General features: G+C 39.0%; 1 protein-coding gene across 4 annotated transcripts in view; it reads left to right on the top strand.

The window, feature by feature from the left end:
* The window catches only part of PLCB1 (phospholipase C beta 1), a 406093-nt gene that overhangs the window by 372543 nt on the left and 14434 nt on the right, over positions 1-19116 (top strand). For 2 of the 4 annotated variants that reach the window (XM_074864429.1, XM_074864430.1), the window contains exon 32: positions 9768-9832. The exons of the other annotated variants lie outside the window; for them this stretch is intronic. In XM_074864429.1, coding sequence (XP_074720530.1) covers positions 9768-9806 — 39 coding nt within the window. In that variant the 3' untranslated portion in view covers positions 9807-9832. The remainder of the gene's footprint in view (positions 1-9767; positions 9833-19116) is intronic. 4 annotated transcript variants of the gene reach the window in all.

Raw genomic sequence — 19116 nt, 5'->3', positions numbered from 1 at the left:
GAAGCCCTCTTTCTGAAAAAATCTGAAGCCTGAGTTAATTTGAAATACGACGAGAGTTCTTTAACCTCCTTATAATTTTGTAGATAGAGTAGGACTCCATCTCTTGAAGAAATGATAGTGTTTGTGAATTTGCAGTAGCTCAGTGTGGGAATGGAGACCCTCAAATGCTTGGTTCTGCATGGGCCTCTCACAAAAAAAGACAGTCCCTGCCCCAGTTGCTTCCTGAACACAGTTTTCAGCCAAATGAATTATATAAATGTTTGAGCAAGAATTCAACACCTGTATTATGAAAGACAACTTGAAGTACTTCTTTCTTATTAAAACTAGTGAATATACATTGAACATGATTACATTAATTATACATCTATTGTATTTCTTTGCCATGTGATTAGTATCTCCAAGCACTGTTTTTAAAAAAAAAAAATCCAACAACTAAGAAATTAATAAGAGATACACTGGGGTTGCTATTTGAATAAGTATTTTTCGGGTGTCAAAGAAAATGCTAGTAACAAAGTTGGACACTTCTAAAATTGAGTTTCTTTTGAAGCTGCACATTTTCAGGCCTTGCTTTATAAAGCATTGAGGGGTTTTGTTTGCCTTGTAAGTCTTGTAAGACACAATGCAACATTTTAAAATGTAGTGGTGGCCTAACATCAGTCATCACAGTCTTAACCTGGTGAATAAAGAGTTCTTCTACTTATTTCTGGTTTGAGAATTTTACCTGCAGGCCTACAATTGGTACAGTTTTGGTCTGGATCTTATAATTGTCTCTGAATGTTATTGCTCTGAGATAAGCATCACTGTAGCTTTTGAGAATCAGGAATCTTCCAGACTGACATTTGTTAATGTTATCTTTCATAACGTTTACTGTTTGGAGTTTAAACTCTAAAATTATCCACATGTACAATGCTTAGGCAACTAGCTTATCTGGGCACATAAAATAAAAGTGTTAGAGGAGGCTTTAAGTGAGACATATTTCTGTCTCACCAAGGATTTGCTGGACTTCGTGCAAAATAGAAGCATTTGTTGGCACCAGATTTGCCAATGTTCTGAAGACACGCCTGTTCTGAAGTCTGCAGGGTTGCTTCCTAGGAGGTTTTTACCTTTGTACATCACTTTGGCATAGCATCCTAAACTCAGACTTCTTTGTTGAAATGCAGTTCAGGCTGCTGTGATTGATTAGATCGCCCTAAGATAAGCCTAAGCAGGTCTTAGCCTTTTGCAGTCGGAATGAGGCAAAGATTTTTGGAGAAGAAAAATAAGTTGATTTACTAGTAAGCAAAAGCAATGCACACTCTTCCTGTAATTGCATGGTCTTTCAGTTTATGAGGTTTAGTGAAAAGAGACAGTGACTGTATTGCCCTTCTCCTTAGCCTCTGGAAGTTTGGTATCATGATGGAGCCCAATGGGTACTGCTTCCCTGGTAACTCTGCAGTTCAGCTCAAATCTCAGGAACATGAATTCTCAGGAGTAATGTACTGAAAGCATTGGGTGGAATCTTCCCTAATTCAGGGCTGCTCCAATACATCCATTTTTCTTAGCTGTTCCCATGCTTGTGTACTTTTCTGACATAACTGTGTTCCAGAAGTGAAAGAATTGGCCTGTATCTACCCAGCACAATCAGTTGAAAAATATTTTTGTATAGACCCGACAAAAAAAGTGGGTGGATGAGGTCAAACCCAGACGCCACCTGCAGATATCTCCTTGGCACACAACTAGACTATTATTCTTTTCAAGGCCGGAAAGGGCTGGAATTGAGACAGAAAGGCTGGGTGGTCCTCAAATTTAATGTGCCAAGAAAGAGTTCCAGCCTCCTGTGCTCTTGGCTCCTCAGGCTGGACATAAAAAACACAGTTAAGCCATTCTGCACTTCATAATGTTGAGAAGACAAATCCCTCATCACCTGACCTCACTTTGGCCGTTTTGTCATTGCTTAGAGTAGCTGTTTTTATCAACCTCAGAATTAGGTGGTAAGTCTAGACATAGTCCACCAGCTGAGTCAATAACACACCGGGTTTGTAGCTAATTTTTCAGGGTTATATGCTGTTTGGAACAGGAAATCCATGATTTTAATTAGAAATAAATAGGAAATAGTCTGCTGTGAATTGATCTTGAACAGGTACTGCTGTACTAAATTAGTTCAAAATAAGTAGGATTTACCATTGAGCAAATTGATATTAAGGCATCTTGAGTTTATTAGCAGTAGCTACGTTATCTGTCTGAGGCTAACTTTGGTTTCAGAAAAAAATTAAGCTGAAAATCTGTTCTTAGACACAAACAAATGAGCTTACCATAGAGTATGAAGCATTGGGACAGAAGGGACTTCCCCCATATAGTCATTTGAAGAACTAATTGGCATATGTATTGCATCTTACAAAATAAATGGAACTAATAACAATTTGTCAAAAAACAACATTTTCATTTGTTTATTTCACAATCATTTAATGTTTAATGAAATTCTGGGAGATGACGTTTTCTTGATTTGGTGTTTGTGTAAAAGATCCTTTTATCTGACACTTCATTAGGAAAAGGATTTGCATTTTGAACATTTGTAGGAAATAAATCTCCTTTTACTGCAGGGAAAGCTGTGCAATCTGCTATATTTAACATAGAGAAGGACTTAAAATTGCCTAAGTTATCATGCTAGCTCTGTAAGACAAGACTATGCTATTGCTTTCAGATTCTAATAGTATTAAAATTTGAACTAATAACTTATATTTCATACAGTTTTGCAGATGGTAGAGTCGAGAGCTTAGCAGTGAAATGACTTACTGAAAGTTGCGAAGGAAATCGGTTTGTCAGTTAAGACGACTAAACTATTTCACTTGTATGAGACATTGAATCAATGAGATGTCCATTTGCCTGATGCTCATCTCAATTTCACTGGCATTTGCTCATAATCACTTCAGAGATGTTATTGGTATCACTTTGAATATGTACTGGTGTGATTTAGAATGACATTTTGGGGTAGGAGAAGAATTTTCTTTAATTTGCAATTTTTCAAATTTTAGTATCATTTATGGAAAAGCAATTTCTGACTCACCGTCAAGATCAGAGCACTTGATCCTTTACATCCCCTGAAAATACTTTAAAAATCAATGTATTAACACTTTATGATAATCAAATAATGTGGTACAGTTGCTAAATTGGGGCAACGAGTGTGTTTCACTGAAAAGCTTTCGGGCTTTACTCTCTTTGACCTGTTTACTATAAGGACAGAGGGAAGACCGAGCTATCGCAGAATAATGCTGCAGGCTGTGTTCTTACAGAAATAACTAGGTTAGCTGATGCTTAACTAGGCATCAGACAAGTAGTTCCAGTTTTGGGTACTATATACCTTATGTTAAAATTATCCATTGTGCAGACAGAAAGCTACTTTTAAGCTGGAGCTAAGCTGATTTCTCCTAGTTTTGTGGTTCACCTCAGAGAACAGAGGTGCTTCCCAGTCCTTGTTAAGTTCTTAGACATATATATACATCTTTGTAACACTTGAGTTTTAAAGGATGAGTGAGAATTCAGCATCGCTTAACATGAAATATTGAGATACTTAATCTTTATCAAAGGACTATTTGAATGTGTGATCTAGTCTTTATGAGAGGAAAAGTGCCCTCAGTAATGTAGATTCTTGCATAAAGTCTTTGACAGCTTTGTATTCTCCTATGATATAACAGGTTTTGTGAACACTGATTGTTTTCTGGATAGGAACCTTGGTACTCTGACAAGAATTCAGCTTTACAGTAATAGGACCATTATGGAACGGCTTAAAAAGCTCCATTATCATGTAAGAAAGCAGGTAGTAGGCTCTTGGTGGCCATGTCACCATAGCCAGTGAAAGAATTCTTAGTTATTTTAGTGCTTACTGAATGATAACAAAAAACCATTCTGCCTAGTAAAAATACAATATGCTTCTGTGTTCCCTTTCTCTTTTAGCCCACTCCCAATGGTAATCTAAGTCTTTTTGATTCTTTCATTCCCTTTCATTGACCAGACTGGAATGCATTCTTTCATAACTCCTAATGAACCCTAAAATAATCCCTCCCCAACCTGCTGTTGTGGATTAGCTATAGCAATACTGACTCCCTTAGCATTCTTTCCATTTTTGAAGTGATTTTGACTTCTTTGTGATGAGTAGTTGATTCACAGGGGTTGTCTGACTACCTCTCAGACTAAGGCGATTTGCCAAATCCATCCATGGAGTGGGGAGCGAACTTTTCGTGTACTCTGACTGATATCAGTAGCAAAATTCAGACTGACTTCAGTGGAGCAAGCCCACGTCCTCAGTGAGTCAGTCTTTGAGACTTTCAGTTCAAGTCATCCACTGAGACCTTCACAGAATCTCATCAGCCTCATTAACGCAGTGCATTAACTAACTCATCATGCTTGACCAGAGCAACACAAACTCTGGATAAAAGAGTCCCAGATTGGACTTTTTGTATCTAACATTCATCACATTAATGGAAATACGTTTATGAGAAAGAAATTCCATTCTCTTGATCTTTATCTAGCTTGCAAGCTAATAGATGTTATTCTACATACAGTAAAGGTGATAGATAAAATGTTTTGTACCTACAGAATTTCAGTGATACTCTGCCTGGACCTTGTATTGAGGTTTGGGAGTTTTGCTGGCGAGGTGGGGGGAGTTGAGCTGAAAAATGTATATTCTGACTTAATCTTCTGGCATTTATGGACCTGTTGTAGAATAGTCGTTGATTTTTTAAAAATGTTATAATGGAAATAATCAATAGGAAGCAGAAATGGAAATGTTTTTTTCTTGAGCAGGAGGAGAAAAAGGAGTGCATATGAAGACTATTCTTGCTGCAGTTGGGTTGTGTATGTGTAACTTAAGGATGAAATTGCATAGTGATGGGTTTAATTGTTGTTAAACCAGTGATTTTCACTGGCATGCAGTAGAATTAATCTGAATTGGTTTTACTGTTCACTGAGCGAGATCAAAGCCAGGACCATTCTCTTCCTCTTGAGTTTCTTCCTCCATCTGTCTACTTCACAGTCAGCCTCGGATCGGTTAGTAAGCAAACCTACATGTGGATTGTTATTGTGATAGGGATCTCTTCTGGTCCAAGGAAGATGAGAATATAACGAGATTACACAGCTTTCAAAATACGAATACAAGTTGCTACCTTAAATGTTTTTCGTACTGTTTCTGTGTTGCCATGAGCTAGACTTTGTCCTAAGTGTCTGTTTGTGCAACCTTGCTGTAGATTACACCCATGGGAAAGTATGCCCTCTATCCTTTCTTTTCCTTTTTTGCTTGGTTTTGCTGTTCAGTCTTCTGTTTGCAGATACATATATAAAGAACGCTCTTATGTAAAACATATCTGGCACGTTATTTTCAAGATGAACTCTAAAACACACAACACAGATGGAAGCAGATTTTGAAAAGGAGTCATGGCTTAGAAATTTAGGCCAGAGCTTCTTCCATAAAGACCAAGAAACTTTTTCTTGGTCCATTGATTAACTAATGGACAGCATATACTGTTTTCCAGATGGCTTGGTTTTTTTCCCCCAGTTTAGTTGCCAGTGAGCACTGCTTGCTTCTTAGTCAGCTGGCCAGAGTTTCAGCAGAGATATGTCCCCCTAATTGCCACCAGTGAAGAGGTATCTTTTGGCTAGCTGAACCCTTGATAAGAGCAATATAATACAGAAGCAGGAGGAGCTAGAAAGTTTCATTTCTAAAAATCTTAAGTCACTTGCGTTGTACCATTGCGTAAAAGTTTTCCATTTCCCCTCAAACTGCTTTTTAAAATCTTTTCTTCTTTCTTTAACATAGTGATTTTGTGCTGCTGTGGTCTCGGAAAACACTGTAAGTGTATGCCAAAAGCAGAGCCAACAGCAACACATGTAAGTTGCTGAGTAACTGAGAGAGGTATGAATTATTAAGAGAACTAAATGATGTGCTGTGAGGCAACTCTTGTGGATAAACAGTATTCCCTTTTTCTTTTCTCTGATACAATACACTTTTCTTCACTGTATTTTTAAGAAAAATTCACTGTATTTGTAAAGAAAAGTCATATTAGCAACATTTGATTGGAGGTGTTAGGTCAGCAGTGGTGAATGACAAGATTCTGTGCCACATTCCTACGCACTAGCAAGAATATAAACCTGGACTAATTGTGGAAATAGTTCTTTATGGTAATGTCACAATAAATGAGAACATAACACAGTTTTTCACAACAACTTAGAAACCAGAAATACAAAATGCAGCCTTTTTTGTGGCCCTTTGCACAAGTGGTGAGGGCACATTCAGGATCATCAGATAAACCAGAATATATTCAGCTTCAATATTTTAAAAGCTTGAACTTGCACTGGATTGATTTCTGGACTTTCTGATGTCTGGTGTCTTCAGAAGACTGCTGGGAAGCCAGCATTATGTAGACATTGACTTTGCATAGCAGACAGTGTTTTAACACTTCCCCCTGTCATTAGTGTTCTTCTGCAGTCTAGTTCCCATGTGTGTCTTCTCTAAAATGTCTCAGCACTAATAAAAGCAATAGATATTTGGCTGTTCAGTTATGATTTGGGAAAGTACACGTATTTTCTGTATTGTATTATCTATGCATTAGAGATTTCACAAAAAGCTGCTTAATGCAATGTCTGTACGTACAGAAAGATCCTTCTCACCCTAGAATCAAGAAGTTGCTTGGGGATTTTAAAGACCAGGTAATTATGACAACTACAGTCACAACCATCAGAACAGAAAAGACCTTGAAATTTGGTGTGTGTTTTAATCCCTGTGTTTCTCTCTGACTTTCTCTTCCTTACGCTGCAAGACAATGCCTGGAGCTCCAAAACTAGTGAGCACTCCTGTGGTAAATATGTGTGCAAAATGTATGATATATGTCTGCTACACTAGCGTCATTTGGGTCGGGAGGATCCTAATGGTGCAAGTGCACAGACTATATTGGTAAAAGCTCTCTAAACAATACAGGGTTTGAGTGGTGTGTACCCCACTTACAGCTGAGTAGTTGTATCATGTAACCGTATCATTTCCAGTCGCTGTGGAATCCATGCTATCCAGATATCTCTGTTGCTTTCAGTGGACTGTGTTTTGATAAATAATCAAAGGGAAAATCCTCAGTCTGATTAAGTAGAGGGGTGCTTGTTATCATTTCTGGATGTTGCTTTTTTTGAAATGTTTACTTATTTTGAGCCTGATGTTCATCCTCCAGGTAGGTAAAATCTGCATATTGCCAAATGTGTGCCTGCTTTGCACACCCAAATCCTGGCGTGTGAGCACTAGCCAATACATACCTGCAGTCACCTGCATGCTAAGTAGACACACATTTTCACAAACCAAGATGTGTCCTTTCACAGGGAGGGTGCCTAAAAATGGTGCCAAATGTAAGGAAAAGTAATAAAGTTGCACAAACTAAGGAATTTAGCAAGAGGATGCTTAGTAATGTTTTCCAGGACTGGTTTTAAGGGAATTTCTAATCAAATCTTAACCTGCCTTCAGTAGTTACAAGCCTCACTGAAGTAACTAGGCCAACATCCACAGTAACAAAATGTTTGTGTGCTGCAAACATACATGTAATTCTGTAAGGATTGCCAGTTTTAAGTAAGGCACTTTATCTGATTTGTCTGTCAGTGGGAGCACAAAACCAGTGAAGTATATAGATCAAAGGGACAGAAAAATGAAGTGCATCAGGAGAAGTGATAAGGAACTATGCAAAACAAAGTAGCTTTCTTTTTTCACTTTACATTTCACCTTCTTGCTGCTACATTTTTTCTGCTACAAACTGTCACCTTCTGCTTCCTCAGCTAATAGTTTAGATTCCTTTTGCATGTCAAAATGGTGCAAGCTACCACAATCACTGGCACCCATTTCCTGACCATCTTATACCCAACGTGTATCTTATAACACCATTTGTGTCAGTGTTAATGCAGTAGCTTTGCAGCCCGCTGCTACCAAGGTGAGAGAGAGTTCAAGGATAAAATAAATAAAATGGTTTCATTCATTTGTTGCAACACAATATAAGAAGGTGGCATAATTTTCCTTACATTTCCTTGAATTTCAATCAAATCCAGCCACGTTGTTAGCTAATTGTATTTTTTTGCCTGCCATTGTGACTCAATTAGAAGGCATTTATGAATCTGCATGAAAGTAAAATGAGGACACAGTGCTCAAACGTATTGTTCTGCTTCTTCCCCCATTACCAAGGAATTGGCTCAAAAATTATATTCAGTTTAAGAAAATGCTTTGAGAGGAAATATTTTGTAACAAATTTTAAAAGTACTACTTCAGTTATTAAGCTAATCTTTAAAAATTAAATGAGAAAGTATTTTGTGCTATTGTCTGTTTCTACTTCTTTTTAAAGGTTTTGATTTTTAATTTTATTTGTAACAAACTTGATAGCTAAGATAAAATACAGTTTACCTCAGTGAACTTGCATGCAATTATTGCATGGCTGACTCTCACCTAATATCACCATATTATATTGGATGCCATGACAGCTCTGGCTCCTGGACAGTGTAAATACAATACTGTCTTGAATACGTGGTAGAGTATAAAGTATATGATGTGGGAAGTGTCAAGATTTTAGTGGCACCAACTGTATCACAAAAGAGCTGTGATTTAACTTCTACAAACAGAACCAAGTTCAGAAATATACTCATGCAATTACTCTCCATATGAAGCAGTAAATCACCTCATACTGAAATAACACTTATTTTAGAATAAAACAAGACAGTTACCACAATAATTTGACACAACAGAGAATGAAACACACTGCAGCCACTTGAACATGGCATGGCAATGTTGTTTAAAGACTGCATTTAGCAAGAGCCAAAAAGTCACCCATTTTTTCAGTTCCTGGGGGTAATTTTATAGCCATCTTCTATAGCACAGACTAAAACACTTGGGTCTTTTTGGTTGCTGCTGGATTACCTTCAGGACTTCTTTGATCCAGACCTTAGACCTCTTCAAGAGAAAGAGTTTAACTTCAGGGTGCTCAGAGTGGTCCGTGATGAACCACGGCTATCCCAGTGAGTCAGCTCTGAGCAGCGTGTAGCTGCCCACAGCACAGCAGAGTCTTCTAAGGTAGATGGGACAGTCTGATCATCCTGCTGCTCTTTTGAACTGTCAAACAGAAGATTCAGCTCCAGAGATAAACACCGACTCAGGACGAAGGCGAGTGAACAGTAGTAACAACTCCAACAGCAGCGTGTCCCACACCTTGTCCTGCTCAGGCGCTCGTGCAAGACTGCCCCGGAGGGAATAGGCTGTCTGGTGAAGGAGCAGCACCACCCTTGCGATGTCCTTGAAGGTTTTCCATCCAAACTGTACTGAGTTCATGGCATTAGGCATGGCAGCAGTCAGAGGCCTTCCTGCTGCAATGGCCAGAGGTATTTCTTCAAGCTCATACTTCAGGTGGCATGGCTGATGCTCATTTTTTCCTTCAGAGACATGCTTCTTTCCCCCTCCCAGAAGAAAAAGTGACACTTCTTGTGATGTGTGTAAGCTGCAACTTCAACTAAACCCGCATCTCCCACGTAACACAGTTGAAATATTGTCCTCTTTTAGTATGGAGTGACAGGTTGTGATAAATAGACTGGTTTCTCTGACTAACATGTACCTAGTCAAATATTAATGAGCCGGCACACAGAAGCATGAAGTAATCTTTTGTTTTTCATTAAGTGCATAGATTAAAGAGATGTTATTTTACTGTAATGCACAGAATTATATCATTTCAGCTTAGAGTAATTGTTAATCACATCAAATTAAAATGATCCTTGGTTTTGTTTTAAAGAGCATAGAAGAACAAGAAGTAGAGGAAAAACAGAAGTAGAAATGGAATATGAGACTATAGTGAAAGTGAGTGAAACATTCCCCTTTTTGTCTAGTAATGCTAATGTTGTTTTCATTTTACATGTCAAAACTAAGTCAGGAGTGTCCACAATTTACTGCCTGGTGGTTCTTCTGAAATCTTTGAGCAGTTATAGCCCTGCTTATTATCTGCTAGTTGCATAACATATGCTGCCACTGACCATTACATCCTTTTATACCGTGAAAGCAATTTGTGGCTTCTTCAAATCATACCCCACCCCATTGTCTCCCTGCCTGTTTTATTTATTGCTGCTTTTGCCCCACCTCAGTGCAGCGGTCAGGGGCTGTGTGTAACAGCATGATTATACAAGCTTTCTTTCCACAGCCCTTTGGGTCATCAGAATATCCTCTGTTCTCTGCTCACAGTAGCTGCAGTACTCTCAGATCAGAAAACCAGGCACTATGAAATGTCTCTCTGAAGAGGTAAAGAAGATTGATGCGGGGGGAGGATGTGGGGGTAGGAATCGAGAGCATCTGAATGTAGAGGTAGGAGATGGGGAAAGGGGTTGAAGGTAGGAATTCTGGGTACCTCTGAAGATTAAATCTACCCAGCAGATAAATTAAGGATTTGTCATCTGGGACACCAGAATATGGGATAAAGAAAGGATTAACCAGGGCATCAGAGCAGGAGGAAAAATTGGGGGACAAAGAGAAAGAATTTGTGAATGTGAGTCACTAAAACAGGATTAGTGAAGCCTAAAGGGGAAGATTTAGAGGTAATAGAGTGAGTTTTTCAGGGAGGAGGAAGGGAACAGAAGACAACTGGGGAAAGGCAGGCAAAGCCTGGAAGAAAGATGAAAGTAGATTAAAGTAAAAGAGGTTTTTTCATTGCTTTATGGAAGGGCTGATGATTAGAACATGCTGATAGAATGAAGTATTATTTCAGGTATATCTCTGCTATCAGGGACATGATTATGTATAAGCAAACTTCCTGAAACCTCCTGTATATACAGTCATGCCAGGAGGTCCTGAGCTTTCACTGTCAAGGGGGTAGCAATAAGCCACACACTTTTGTCACTGAACCAGTGAATCCTGCTTGCTTTGTATTTTTTTTTTTAATATTTCACCTTCTACTGCTATCTTCTGGAATGCTTTGATATGCTTTGCTTGTCTTTGAGAGAGAACCACCACGGCTTCTCAGTGAGGACTCGTATTTGGTAACAAAACCTGCCTTTCTGCTGCAGTTACCTGGATGCGAAGGATTTTGGTTAATTGCCAGGCAGGCAGTGTTTGCTTTTCAGTGTCCTCGGGCTCAACTCACACACGTGTGCAGGAGTAAAAGGAGCCTTCTCAAGAGAGCTGCAGCTATGGAACGTCCTTCTGTGGCTTTTCACCACCCCGCACAAGGTCTTAACAGTTGTTCTGTAATTCACAGTCCTTCCTAATGACAACCAAGGCTCAGTTTTGGGGACTATTTCTCTGCCAGTCTGTGTGGTGCTGGCACCGGTGTTGGCAGCGATGCACCTTCAGCGGTGGTGAAGGTTTGCTGTCAGTGCTGTTCTGCTCCCTGGCCAGCAGCAGTGTGGTGGTTCCTTGTGCTTTCCCTCCGGGTTGTTTTATCAGCCCGTCTAGGGTTTTTTGTTTGTTGGGGTTTTTTTTAAATACTTACCATGTATACTTCTATGGACATGTACTAGCAAGAAAGAAGGAACCAACTCAGTACGTTTGATCTGTGCCTTGCACAATACAGATTGGCTTCTATACTTTACTGAAAGGCAAATGCTAAGTAAGTCTGATTTATAAAGTGTGACTATAACTTCATCTGTCAGGCTTTTTTGCTGTGAATCACCTGTCTCTGCCAACATGGACACCAACATATTCTTTATGTAGCTATACATATCATTGCATGCTTATGGTTTATTTAAATGTTTTTATTGTTGCAAAATAAGTGATCGTTTTTCAAACACTTGTTAAAAATAACACAATAATGTGTTATTTAAAAATAAAACAACCTTAAATATTGTTTAGTTCTCTCATTGTGGTAAGGTTAGAGATTAAAACTGCTAGGTGGGGCCTTGATTTCATGAATGTTGTTTTCCTCTTGGACACAGGCAAGGCAACTAAAAGTGTACATTTCCTGAGCAAAGTAGTTGTGACAAAAGAAAGCAGAACCCATAATGAATGTGTTGGCACCTTGACAGTATTCAAAAGAGTGACTTACTGAAGATGGCAAAACTAAATTGGCAATTGCTCACTAGGGAACTAGGATTTCTTTGTTGTTTCTGACTAAGTGTCACAAGAATATTGATTTCTCTTCCTGAGGGATGTTCTGTCTTCCTTTCCTGAAAAGCAGGAGAATAGGAATAGAGCTGAGCTGCCTTGAGACAACTCAGTGAACATTTAAAAAACTAGAAAATCTTGTTTTAACTCTGTTCTCATCATACATCACTTAAATTTTAAACATTATGAGGCCAACCTCATATCACCTGCCTGGGTCAAATTAAGATATCTTGGGAGGACAGTGGGGATCTGGGCAAATCCAATTGCTCCTGCACAGTTAGACAGAAATCAGACCTCAGACAAGAACCTCCTGTGGCGTCATGTAACCACTTATGATACCACTGGAGTTATTCTTTCCTTTGCTTCATCCTGCTCTCAGGACTTCGGCCTTATAGCCCATGTAAAGGGAATTAGGAGAAGCTACGCAGGGTGGAATTACCATGCAGTGTACCCTACCTGTGCGTGAAAATTGGGAAACAGAATGGATTAGCACCAGGTACACAGGGAGCTCCAAACTGGGGTGAAGCAATCCATCGCCCTAAGGTTTACCTCACTCCAAAGCAAATATAAGAATGATGGGAGAAAACTTTCTTGTCTTCAACCCCTTTCTGTCCTAAGCTCTCACTGCTGCATCCAGAGGGCAAGACGGTTTGAATGCTTTGACTTACCTGGATAGGAGGAAGGCAGGTTGCACAGAAGGAGAGTCAATTTTTCCTGCAGGACAAAAAGGAGTGTCTCGGCTTTTGCCCCCATGTAAGAAACCACTGGCTTTGGGCTGAACAAAACTAATGACCTTAGAGAATATTTCTATGCAGGAGAGGCACATAATCCTTCTAAGGACTGTGTGGAAATCTAGAGAAATGACCTAAATTTACAACTTCATTCAGGAACTGTCCGAATCCATTAGTGACTAAATGTTAGTCATCTATAGGAGGAACTTCCATTTAATTAACAGCTATGTTTATCAACAGCAGAAACCTAAGATAAAATTTTTGAGACAGAAAAAGGGACTGTAGACTTAGAATTCTGGTCTGAACATGCAGCTCTTTTTATTGCATACGAAATGGCTTTTCCACTAGGATGTTTTGGCCAGGTAGGGATGACTCATGAGAGCTCTAAAAAGCAGGACCTAAAAGCTACTGCTACACTTCCCTCATCCTTTAAGCTGTGGTTCAAATGAACACTGAAGTGCATGATAGAGTTTTTCAGTGGGGCTTCAGCCATATGTAGGTCTTGTCTAGAACCAAGCTGGATTTTTTTCTAAACCTGGATTTTTGTAAGTCTTTTGATAGCTGTTATACACAACCAGAATTGTGTGCGGTGCAGTGTCAGCCTCCATGTTTATTTACTGGGGGAATGGTATTGCATGTGGTAGCTCACATTCTGACAGCTTTATTTTCACAAAGTAGGTGTTAATGCCTGAATAAAACATATGGTGTGGAGCTCATAGGGCAAATTATTTCACAACCTGCTGATACTGAAGGTCAGTATTTCTAGAAACTGTTAGTATATACAGTAGCTTATCTGTGGACCTTCTTGAGGTTATTTCTATTAGTATATTTAGAAGTGCCTGTTTGGATCAGTTTTATTCTGCAGGGTGTTATATAGGTCAGTGAGAGCTCAGTGTAGAATTTCCACTCTTAAAATGCTCCTTTCTGCTGAAAATTCTGCAGGTTCAGTTTTCAAAGCAGAGATCAGGTTTCAGGAATCAGTATTCCTGGTAGGATTGATGGCCTTGGTGGCAATTAAATCCTTCCCTGTCCTTTTAGTAATACACCTTATACCACATAGCTTGGATGCTGCTGAAGTTGAGGTATGATAGATATACGAGCCTGTAATGCTAAGTAGCATGGAAATTGTAGAAGCTCCTGGGAATGATAACTCACTGTCAGTCTTTTTCTCGAGGAATCATTGTAATTCTGAGCAGGGTCTCACGCTCTCCATGGCATAATGGAATAAATTCTGCAGTAACTTCTCCCCAATTCCATGTCAGGCTTAACATCTCCTCTTGGCCTGGAGTACCCTTCATTCCCATTTGTATTCAGACAGACACTACTGCGGCTCCCACTTGAAAATACTAATTGGTTGAAAATTAATTCAATTTTTTAAATTATTACTTAGCTTTTTTATTTTTTAAGTGATTTTTTTTTTTTTTAAGACTGGGGTTAATTTCTTGTAATATCAGCTGCCCTTTAATGTTTGTGACTCCCTCATAAGCAGATTTAGGTCAGTGATATAAACCATGTTTGAGGATTTTACATAGGCCAAGAACCTCTCTATTGGCTGCTGCAGGAATTGATACAGTGTGAAAAAGCAATAAACCCGCTCACAGGTCCTGATCTTTTGTGTGAAATAGGTGTCTGTTTTCACATCCAATCACCACTAAGTAGAGAGAACATACTGTAAATATGAATGGTGCCTGCTAAGAAGTTGAAGTATTCCGTGCCCTGCTGTATTCCTTTTTGAAAAGTTTTCTGGGAAAGTAAGTAAGCTTCACCACCCAATCTTCCTAGTGTGATCATCTGTTATAGGTGCCCACCATGACAGTGTCCATTTTCATGTCCAATTCTGTCATTACCCAGAGGCTTTCAGCAGGTCCCTCTCTTACAATATGCTGGAGATCAGAAAAAAAATGAAGATCCTTGATAAATATCTTACCAAAGACCCTCTTTGTACCTGTCCTCCCTGAACAAACTGTGTCTTCTGTATTAATATTTCAGTAACGTGAATCATTATACAAAATCTGTGATTATGCCAGTGAAGTCACTATTTTGATATACTTAAGAATAATCAGATGCCTTCCCTTTTTCCTCTGTTTTGTGAGTATAGGCATCCACAAGCACACAGACCTGTCATGAGGATTGACACAGTATTCACCCTCATTTCCCTCCTATAATCGTTTATCAATATTAGTAGGAGCACTTTTTGAATAAACATGCATATAATAGAGAACATTTTTAGTGTCTTTTGTAAGAGTCACATACTGAGTGCAAGATACTGACATTATGAAATCTCATGGTAGCTAGGCTGAATGTTAAAGGGGATATCTCTTTTTGTGCACAGAAGTGTAAACCACTATTGTCTGAGGATAAAAAGAGCTGTGTTACATACGGAAAGGTGACTGCCCAATGCTCTGCCTTTTCTTATTTAAAAGTACAATGAAGCATAGGATACAGGAGACAGTAAGGTGAAACAGCTCTGTAGCTGCTGGTGTGGCATGCAGAGAAGACTAACAGATAGCGAGCTGGTGTGGTTTGTCTGACTTTAAAGCATCATCACTCTCAGGTGTGATCACCTCTGTCAGGCATGCTTTTCAACACAGAACATTTCAGCTGCTTTCTTTCTAATCTCTATGGCAGGAAGACACCATTCCCCAAATCTGTTTGAATCAGCTGAATGTTATCTTTGACTCCTCATTCATGCTACAGGCATAGAGGATTTGGAAAAAAACACCTATCAATTAACGGCTGCACTTTTTGAAATAATCCCACTTCCCATCATCGCTGCGGCAGAGGAAGGACAGCGGCTGCAGCCAGCAGCTGCGACTGATGTGGCAGTCCATGCTGTGTGCCTCTGACAGATGCCAGCATGAACCACCGATAATGGTACAAATGCCAAATTGTAGTTTCAGTGTATCAGGGAAGCAAAATACGACCAGACAAGAGAAATTCAGTTGTCCTAAGATCTGTTCTGCAAAGACAGCTAGACTTAAAAGAGTGGACTGAAGCCTTCTTTGAGAGCCTAGAGCTGTAACAGCAGGAGAGAGAGAAACTAAAAGTTGTGTCTTCTCCTCATGTACAGACCAGATGTTCCTCTGCAACCAGCCTCCCTCTATCTTCTAAAAGAGTCACTAAACTATTTAAATTTCCCATCCACATTTACCTTGCATTTGTAAATGATCCCGTTGCAGAATCTTCTTAATCAGCTATCCTTCAGGTTATATATCTTGCTGTTCTTCCTTTGCATAATCACCGGAGTTCTTTTCTTTTTTGTCTGAAAACAGTCATACCATGCGATCAGAAAATGAATGCAGTGAAAATGCAACACTGCAAATTAAACACGTGGATAACAGCTTGTGGCTTCAGTAGTCTGTGTTAACATGTGACAAGACAGAATAGTAAACTGAGAAAGAGTTCTCCTGTGAATTCGGTGCCCCCATTATCTTTCCTTCTTTATCCGAAGGGCTGAGGAAACCTTTTTTGTTAGCCAAGTCAGCTTGGTGCTTCGGCTTAATATTCATTGCATAATTTTAAATACAGATCGGTCTACAGTGCTGCAATTAATGAATAGCCTAAAGACTTATTATTTCAAACTAATTGATATGTAAGAAAGTTTAAATAACATAAGTGATAAGGAATTTTTAGGAATAACTTCTGTAACTAACAGAGAATACTCTTTTTGCTGTTATATAGAGTAGCAGATGACTTAATTATTCAAATCTAATGCCTGTCTGTATTTCTATAGTTCTAAATACGTTTTCATGAGATGGGGAAAAGATGACATTTTACAATCATTGTTCTAAAAGGGTTTTTTGCAAGTTAATAATCTCATTCATTTCTGATACTTGTCTACCATCATTTGGAATACTCCCAAAATTCAAGATAAACTTCTGTTATCCTCAACAAAAATGTGTATTCTACACATATTGTAAATAGAGCTTTAAACCAAGCAACCAATGTTTTTACAGTATTCTTTTGCTTCCTCAAATAACCTGATCATTTATGAAAGGCCTTTATTTTTCTAGTGTTCATTAAACTTATCTTCAACTAGATTGTGATCAGAATTGGCATCAGAGAATACACTGTAAAGTTGTAAGACCTCTCAAGAACTTTTAATGCTTTTGGAAGATGTCAAGTACCAAAATAATAATAAAACACTGATAGACCATTAAAAAGATAAGTTCTTATAATGGAAAGAGGTTTTGTTCTACTGCCAATTATTATTTTTCTTAAATAAGGTTTTGCATGGTAGGAAACTTTTCCAAGATAGAAGCTACCAGTAGTGATACACATAAATGAAATAAGATTTTAAACAATTTAGAGCTCTAAGGAGATCATCTTATACATTTTGATGGCATGTCTCTCAGTGGAAAAAAAAAAAGCAAAGGACTTAGTGAAGTTCCATGAGATTCATCTCAGTTCAGGCTTGACCCTCTGGTGAACTAAACGTCGATGAACTGCATTAACTTCAGAAAAAGAGAAGCCAGCCACCAAATCCAGCACACACTGATGTCAGTAGGAAAGCTCACTCTTACTGTAGACTTGAGATCTGAATGAGGCCCCAGCATGACTCCATGTGCTGTGGCCCACTGAGATCAGTGAGGAAAGGGGATACCAAAGAAACTGATTCTCTAAGTAGTTTTAAGCTGTAGTATCCCTTATTTTCCTGTCTCTGCTGGCTTCTAGGGAATTTGCACATCTCTTTTCCTGGCAGCAGGAAGATCTGACCACAAAACTCAACTGTGCTATTGGCAATACCATTAAGAGATCTGTTCAAGAGGACTTTAAGATGTCCAACTGCATGGCGAGATGAAAAGCATACCACAGTGCAGACTTAAACACGCAAGCGCTATGACACGCATATTTTCTATCACCATAGCTCACTGAATGATTCCACTTGAGAAGAGCTGACCTCAGGATCTGTGCTGGCTGGCTGGACTGCAGCACGATCAGGGTGGTAGTCCTTCACCCATAATAAGCATTAGGAGGGCAAAACACCTTCAGTGGTTTCCCTTCTTCATGGAGCTCAGGTGCTTAACAGAAACCCCGAGCAGGTTGTATGCAAAGAGAGAGAAAGGTGGGCAGGTCTGGATGCAAGAATGGCATCTGACCTTCTCTGTGGTCATTTGTTATTTCTACCTGTCTGTTGAAGAAGACTTGGATTTTAAGCAGCAACCTGGTCCTGTTTCCTAGACTCTTTCATGCTTTGCAGTTTGGTTAAGTTGCTAAGACAAGACAGTTGAAAATCCTGAACCTCTGAAACTTTTGCACTTGTCCTTTGTGAGTCAGTTTACCTTCCGATCTCCGCTGGGGAAGGAGTATGCACTTCGTGCCATTTTATGCCAGTGGTTCCTTCCTTTGACCTGGTTAGTTTGGGCCTGTGCTTATATTGTTGCTGGTACTGTAGATCCAAAACCCATCAAAATCTTCTTGTCGATTTAAGTGGACTTTGGGTGTGCCCCTGAACAGGCGTGAATTCAAGCTACTCTGCACAGCAGTGGGACAGGCTTTGTGTTGTTTATCTAGCTTTATGAAGTTACCTTACATGTCAATTTTTGCATTGTGGGATGCTTGCTGAACTTCATTGAAATAAAATTTTCCGCATGGTTCATTTCGACTTGATGGGTAATTAGAGAGTTGCCTGAGTTTGCAGTAGTCAGCATTAATATGACCTTTGGAAAAAATGTTTAAATAAAAAACAACTGAACTGAAATATTAATCCCTTGAACTTAATCATGAGGATGGCTCCATTAACCTCCTATTGCATAGTACTACTTAATCCAGTAATAGCAGTACAGACAAGAAGAGGAGGGTTTTTTCCTTTTAAGTTCATTGTAGTATCGGGAAGCAAAAAACTTCAGGCTATTTTTAATTGGGTTGAACCTCTGGGCGGTGCCGTTCTTACATTAAGCTATAAAGTTTTTAAGAGTTGCAGTTAAAATTCCACACTAATTTTGCTTCTCAAGTCAAAAAAAAGTATGTTGTGTAATACAGCATGAAACAACAAGAAGTGGTGGATATATGGATGAAATAATGGTGGAAGTAGAGAGATGTGAATGTAATAGTAATACATAAACATGGAGCAGCCATAAACAGTATCAGACTCTGTATCCTTAGTAGCAACGATACATCTCCATTTGATGTTCATTCTATAATGATGAACATACGCATCAATATATAAATTTGAATCAAGTCCCAACTTTTTGTCGTTGTTAAACGGCCTCAAAAACTTTGCTGACACTTGGAAGTACAGTCATTTCTGGAAGACAGAAAAAGAGGGACAGTAGCTCTGTCTCCGCTGTTAAACTTCTGCAGGTTCTCAGTGGATTTTTT

The sequence above is a fragment of the Strix uralensis genome, chromosome 3 (genome assembly GCF_047716275.1).
Source record: "Strix uralensis isolate ZFMK-TIS-50842 chromosome 3, bStrUra1, whole genome shotgun sequence".
NCBI lineage: Eukaryota > Metazoa > Chordata > Aves > Strigiformes > Strigidae > Strix > Strix uralensis.
This window is presented reverse-complemented; position numbering and strand designations above follow the sequence as displayed.